Source organism: Sinocyclocheilus grahami, unplaced genomic scaffold (genome assembly GCF_001515645.1).
Source record: "Sinocyclocheilus grahami isolate Dianchi unplaced genomic scaffold, SAMN03320097.WGS_v1.1 scaffold1919.1, whole genome shotgun sequence".
Taxonomy (NCBI): Eukaryota; Metazoa; Chordata; class Actinopteri; order Cypriniformes; family Cyprinidae; genus Sinocyclocheilus; species Sinocyclocheilus grahami.
In genome coordinates this window covers 91889-99229 of record NW_015507098.1, presented here as the reverse complement: position 1 = coordinate 99229, position 7341 = coordinate 91889, and the positions used below count along the sequence as shown (strand labels likewise).

Below are 7341 nucleotides of genomic sequence, written 5' to 3'. Positions count from 1 at the left end.
TATATATATATATATATATATATATATATATATATATAGAGACATACTCTACCGGTCAAAAATTTGGGATCAGAATAATTTTTTATGTTTTTTTACAGGAGTTTCTTATGCTCATCAAGGCTGCATTTATTTGATCAAAAATACAGAAAACAATTTTATATTGTGAAATATTATTATGGTAATATAATATAATATAATAGTAAAATAAATTTTTTCTATTTTAATATACATTCAAATCTAATTGATTCCTGTGATCAAAGCTGAATTTTCAGCATCATTACTCCAGTCTTCAGTGTCACATGATCTTCAGAAATCATTCTAATATGCTGATTTATTATTAGAATTATCAATGTTGGCAACAGTTGTGCTGCCAAATATTTTTTTGGAAACTGTGATACTTTTTTCAGGATTCTTTGATGAATAAAAAGTTAAAAAGAAGAGCATTTATTTAAAATAGAAATCTTTTCTAACAATATACACTACCGTTCAAAAGTTTGGGGTCAGTAAATTTTTATTCTTTCTTTTTTTTCTCTTTTATTCAGCAAGGATGTGTTAAATTTTTAAGAAGCGATAGCAAAGATGTATATTGTTAAAAAAGATTTATATTTTGAATAAATGCTGTTCTTTTTAACTTTTTATTCATCAAAGAATCCTGAAAAAAAATTATTTAGCAGCACAACTGTTGATAATTCTAATAATAAATCAGCATATTAGAATGATTTCTGAAGGATCATGTGACACTTTATACTGGAGTAATGGCTGATGGAAATTCAGCTTTGCATCACAGAAATAAATTATATTTTAAAGGATATTAAAATAGAAACCATTATTTTATATTGTAATAACATTATGCAAGATTACAGTTTTTTTCCCTCTGTGTTTTTAATCAAATAAATGCATCCTTGATGAGCATTAAAAAAAACATTACAAGTCTTACTGATCCCAAACTTTTGACCGGTAGTGTATATATTATTTCAGCTTTCTTTCAATTACCAAAAATGTTTTTTTGAAAATGGATGATTAAAAGTATTACGTACACTCTAAGAAATGTCCCTAAAAACAGATCTGGGCTTATGCACCTAGGTTTTTGAGTGATCCTTGCCAAAATTATTAACAAATAATACTTTTTATCACTCAAAAACTGAGATGCATAAGCTCAGATGAATGCGGTCTACAATCAATCAGCTCCAAAAAGAAATACAAAACTTGTGCTAATTGAAAGGAAACAAGTTTGACAAAAAGATTGAATCGGTATAGCATAACAAGAGTTTTAAAAGGCCGGTCATTTTTGACTGGGAACACCAAATTAAGTAAAGGATTTTCAGCACAGCACAAGGGTTCAAGAAATATCTAGTTCTAGGAATGATTAGTTCAGAGACTAAATATGTTTTGAACCCAGTGACTAGTGCTTCCTCACAACCACTGATTGTGGCAGCCGAGGAGCTTGTATAAGACATCAGATTGGGGGTTGACGACGCTGTCGATCTCAGATTAAATACCCAGAGTAAGTAAATGTCATACCTGTTGTTGTGTCTGAGTGCGGCGTAGGCTCCGTGCTGTTGGTGATGTTAGTAGAGGACTGTGTCTGATCGCCGCCGGAGCTCGAGGTCATGTTGACATCAGTCACTCCGTTTCTTCTACGTGAGATGTGAGCCGCAGACGACACACAGAGATAATCACCTGAAGACAGGACAGAGACCACGTATGAATCAGAACTAGGGAAAATCTTGGCCTGTAACATAAATTATTCAAAGTAATCTGCATATTGAAATGAAAATGGGTATTATCATGAATTAAAAATGAGAGAATGTCTCTGCCAAATCTGAATCGGAGCTCTGTTCTGTCTTTAGTTATGTGGAAAAGTGTTAATAATTAATTCAGTCATTTAATTAAGCAACACTGGCATGTGTTTGGGGAGGAACTATCTGTCTGACTAATAATAAATGTGTTGAGGAAACCTGTCAAGTGGAATTCAGGATTTGAGCAACCCTTTAACTCAATTAATGAACTTTAAAGCATCGTTTTGTGCTACAGATATGAATGATACTTCAAATTATATGACTTGAGAAAAAATTCCACTGACTTGCATTGAAGGAGGGGCCTGAGCAAAAAGTTTGGGGTCAGTAATAATTTTTTTATGTTTTTGAAAGAAGACTTTTATGCTCACCAGGAGTGAACGCATTTGATGAAAAATACAGTAAAAACAGTAATATTGTGAAATATTATTACTATTTCAAAAAACGGTTTTCTATTGTAGTATATTGTAAAATGTAATTTATTCCTGTGATCAAAGCTGAATTTTCAGCATCATTACTCCAGTCTTTAGTGTCATATGATCCTTCAGAAATCATTCTGAGAGTATGCTGTGAATAGTTGCCAAAGCATTGTTATGAACAGTTTCAGAATATCGGTTATCAGTCATAACTAAAAATATAATCATTAGTTGTTGATGTTGGCTAAGATCTGTACATTATAATCTTACTCGAGAGACTTCCTTAAACATTGAGCTATTATAGGATCCCTAATCTCTCGCTCGCTTGCTCGTTCTCACACACGCTTGTGTTTGTGGGTCATTACCCAGAATCCCAAGGGAGGTTTGTTAAGGGTTTTGCGCACCACACCCTGCCACTTCACAAGAGTTCTTTTGGCTGAGCTCCTCAATAACGACCCTGTTGAGCTACCGCCGCCACACGGCACAAACCCCACCGAACCCGCACGCAACGGAACTATACCACCAGTCCGGAGGATATTTTGGGAGGCTGATTCAGAGCTTGATTCAGCAGTTTTCTTTTCTTTGGAAAAATGCATCATTCCGCAGCTTGAGCCGCATTGAACAGAACATTAATGATGATGCTTCAAGAAGACAGTCTATGGGCTTTTCATACTCAGATTATGCAGCATTTGTGGACATTAGTGCTGGGCGGTATACCGGTTCATACCGAATACCGGTGTTTATTTTTGTTATGATATGATTTTTTTTTTATATGATATGACCCTTTTAGCGGCTTTTTTTCCATAGAATATTCATACTGACAAACCTAGCAGAGAAGCAGCGCATTCAGTTTGCCGCAACGCAGCCGACTCGTCAATAAATGAGTACAAAACAGCGTTTCCTAGCACCTGTCGCTTACTGATTGTTTGGAATTATAAATATGAGCGTAGTTCATCTGTTAATATCACATGCACTTTTTTGTTTGTTGTTTTTTTTAGTTTGTTACTCAGACGCAGGCAGTGCGCTGCATGAGACAAAAAAGTAATCTAGCCAAAACAACCGCATAGCCGCTCTTTAGTGTAGATGCATGTTGCTTTTATCAGACGATGCCGCGATTATAAATGAGAGTGACTCCTGGTTAACATTTTTTGACAACATTCACTCATCATGACAGTAAAATAGGGCATTCTACGTCAATATATTGCAGTATTTCCTCTGTCAATCAGTAGAAAATATGGTTAACACCCGGTTGTGCATGAAAAAGAAAATACCGTCATGTACCGTGAAACCGGTATAATTTGGGAAAATACCGTGATATAAATTTTTGGTCATACCGACCAGCACTAGTAGACATTATGCCACAAATGCTGCACAAATTAAACCTGGAACATTCCTTTAAAAACTAAACACAATGTGACTTACAAGCAACGATCTGATGCATCTAAATAACTTTCCATAATAGCAACTTAAACTTCTTCGAAATAAAATTGGTGTACACTGAAAACAAAATTGATGGTGAAACCATTTTCATTCAGAAATTGCTCGTATATTTCACAAATAATAACAAAGAAACAAATAACACATGCAATTAAATGTAAAAACACTCCAATAATCAGTCGTGGGCCCAGTGTCTCACCTGGTTGCCCGTTGATGGCAACATTGCTCAAAAAGTTGCACCGTGTATCATAATATTCACCCAGTCGTGTTTCTCACCTGCTCTCCTGTTTCTCACATCTACTCACAGGTTTTCTCACCTCTCATCTATCTGCAAATCTCATCTTTATGCAAAGCTTTTAATTTGATATGAAATTGTGTCTGTGGAGCTCATAACTGCGGGTTCACTAAAAAAAGATTTTTCAAAGGTTATTGGAGTATGTTTTACAAGAAACTGCTATTTTAGTTCAAAATGTCATGTTTAGTCAAATGTCTCATTGCCGTTTCTTTGAAATTTACCAGCAGTTTCTGAGTGAAAATGGTTTCGATGTAAATCCTACACCAAATTTTTTTTTTTTCAGTGTAGAACATCTCCATGGAGGTGATGCTTCTGTTTCAAATGTATCCTTTTATATTATTGCAGTCATTCATATGTTAAATTATTTGTATTGTTTAAATAATTTAATGCGTTAAATGATAGGGTTAACTATTGGAAATATATTAGAAGACAATCATTTACTTTAAAATAAAGTGCACTTATGAATTGGGAAAAAGGAATAAAAGTAAACGGGGCTTTTGTACAAGATGTAAAAATAGAAGAGTTGAAAAAGTTTCCAGATGAAAGTGAGAGGAACAGGACGTCAGCATGCAAAGATGACAAGCAACAGAAACGCTCTAAAAATACCCCACGGTTGTTCAGCAGCGTGTCCTGAACAATCTCGCTCTCGCTCAGTACATCAGAGAACTTTACAGGCCGTTCTTAACTTTCCAAAACAGGCCTTCTAGCACCGCTGCATGACTCCTAATTACAAACACTGGCTAAGAAATGAAAGCATTCTGGGATTGAGAGACAGTATGTGTGGTTTGACAGCATTCCCATAATGCTCTCTGTGCCAGTGCTGGGATAGAGAGAGATGAATGCCTTGAATTTCCACCCTCATATGAACATAAACGTGTGTGAACACATACATGTTTGCTGATGTAAATAAATCAGAATTACATTTTTCATAAAGCTGGTCTTTACAGTCAGAAGTACTGAACACAAAACTGAATACAAGTAAACTGCCAAATTGTTTAAACTGATGTCCTATAAAATGCAAACATAAGACTATTTTTTCATAAAGTTCAATTAAAAACAAGCTTATGTTTGAGTTAATATGATTAGTTTTACAGTGCAGTATCCACTTTTAGGCTATAGTTCGAGTTCAGCATGAGAACAGAGTCTTTTCACAGCAAGATACAAGGCTGTGTCTCAAAACATAGTGAGCTCCCTAACTAGAAAGCGTTTTCGAGCAACCAAAATACATTAAGCAGTTTTTGGGCATCTATAAAATCATGAAAGACGAAGTGATTTGCACTCCTAAATGTAATTTCTGGGCATCATAGGTAGTCCACATGGTGCCTAGGTAGGCAGTTTGCTAGGTTTTGAAACACAACCATTGTTTGACTGCACGGATACGCGTGGCAGCAGAAACAAACTGAGAACAGACATGGTGTCTGAAAAATATTTCACAATGGCCATTACTGTAAGTAGATAGATAGATATATGCTTTTTTTTTTTTACCTGTAATGAAAGAACAGTAGAAGAGCACCATCGCACAAAACGCAATATTTCCACATCTGCCCATATCCTTCATATGACAAAAGATAAACACTAACTTAAACCTAAAATAAAGCTAAAATAGTCGTTCTTTCTTTCCTGCCTCAGACGTAAAAACCGACACAGAAGTCCAGTGTGTGTGTAACAAATGCCTCTGTGTCGACGGACGGAGATGAATTTAGATGCCAGTGTGTTTCTCACGGCGTGTCAGATGATCAGAAGTGTCTGGAAGAGTTCATTCACAGCGGATCCAAAGAGTTGAGATCCGCTGCGCGCTCTAGTCTGACGCGGTGGGCGGGGCGCAGCGAAGGGCGCACACAACAGCTGGATGGGGATTAGCTCAAGCCGCAACCTTCCGGTCTCTCTCTGAAACCAACACGGAAGTGACTAAAACTGCAATTCATCTACTGGCCAAAAAGGAGTCAGTTCCATAGACTCCCCATGTTAAAGGGGTCATATGATGTGATTTCAATTTTTCCTTTCTCTTTGGAGTGTTACAAGCTCTTGGTGCATAAAGAAGATCTGTAAAGTTGCAAAGACTAAAGTCTCAAATCCAAAGAGATATTCTTTATAAAATTAAGGGTCAGCTCACTATGTGGGAAGATTTTGATTGGCGTAACTTTTATTCTCGCTGTAGTATTGTTGTTGCCGCCGCCACCGCCATGTCGTGAAGGCGCTGTGTGTTTCGTTGTGAAAGCGAAACTACTTTGTTTGGCCTTCCAAAAGAGGACGATATTCTTCTGTTTTGAAGCGGAGTCCAGCCCGGGGTCGTCAGATGTGGTTGCCGCAAGCCCGCCGGCCGCGCCGTTCTCAAGCCGGCCTCTGCTCACTCTAGCCCGCCGTGTGTGACGCTGTGTTTCGTTGTGAAAGCGAAACTACTTTGTTTGGCCTTCCAAAAGAGGACGATATTCTTCTGTTTTGAAGCGGAGTCCAGCCCGGGGTCGTCAGATGTGGTTGCCGCAAGCCCGCCGGCCGCGCCGTTCTCAAGCCGGCCTCTGCTCACTCTAGCCCGCCGTGTGTGACGCTGTGTTTCGTTGTGAAAGCGAAACTACTTTGTTTGGTCTTCCAAAAGAGGACACGACTAGAAATCAGTGGTTAAGTTGTATTTACAACACTGTTCCAGAACAGTTCAACCCAAATATTCAGATGTGTGCAGCACATTTTATGGAGGACTGTTTCCTGATCCTGGTAGACTACAATGCCGGCTGTTCTGACTCACAGCCTGTAAGTATGTTTTTTTATATTTAAAGAATTTGCCACTGACGATTCAAATGCGAGTTTTGAGCAGTGTAGAGTAACGCTGCTTGTTTGTCATTTCTCATTTCTCCGATCATAAATGCAGACATGATTTTATGTTTACGCGGCGCGATGCAATGCGTAGAAAGACAGTATAAGGGGCCATTCACATACCGCGTTTTTTGCGCGCTCAAGTTCGTTATTTCAAATGTAGACGCGTGTATATTTTCATTAGTTGAAAACATTTCAACTTTTCAGAATGCCGCAATCGCACTGCGGGTCATGTGACAAAAACCAACCAACCAAGATGAAGGAACAGCTGATCATAGCTGTACAGGATAGACATTTTTGAAATAAATTTAGTAGCAGAGCTACTGCAAGCGATTTTTAGTGCTGCAAATCCATTTATTCTTTGCTGAAACTTCCGCTCTTCATGAAGTGTGCAGGTCATGGTTGCTTAGCAACGGCAGATGCCTCTGGAGCAGCGCCCGAACGCTTTGGGGGAAAAGCAGAAAGCGCCACACCTAGCGTTTTCCACGTGTTTTTAGGTGCTATATGTGAACGGCCCCTAAGTCATTATAATCCCCAATTATGTCCCCACTGGATGCAACAAATGCCTCATTTGTAATGGGTTTTACTG

At 37.9% G+C, this 7341-nt stretch overlaps 1 protein-coding gene and 1 long non-coding RNA gene across 2 annotated transcripts in view; one reads left to right on the top strand and one right to left on the bottom strand.

The window, feature by feature from the left end:
* Positions 1–5581, bottom strand: part of LOC107573329 (podocalyxin-like) — a 13478-nt gene extending 7897 nt beyond the window's left edge. Inside the window, exons 1-2 of the mRNA XM_016259770.1 lie at positions 5430–5581; positions 1522–1680 (exon numbers count right to left, since the gene is read on the bottom strand). Coding sequence (XP_016115256.1) covers positions 1522–1680; positions 5430–5502 — 232 coding nt within the window. The 5' untranslated portion in view covers positions 5503–5581. The remainder of the gene's footprint in view (positions 1–1521; positions 1681–5429) is intronic.
* Positions 1–5645, top strand: part of LOC107573331 (uncharacterized) — a 12048-nt gene extending 6403 nt beyond the window's left edge. The window contains exon 3 of the long non-coding RNA XR_001607488.1: positions 5574–5645. This is a non-coding gene — a long non-coding RNA (uncharacterized lncRNA). The remainder of the gene's footprint in view (positions 1–5573) is intronic.
* Positions 5646–7341: the final 1696 nt, after the last annotated feature.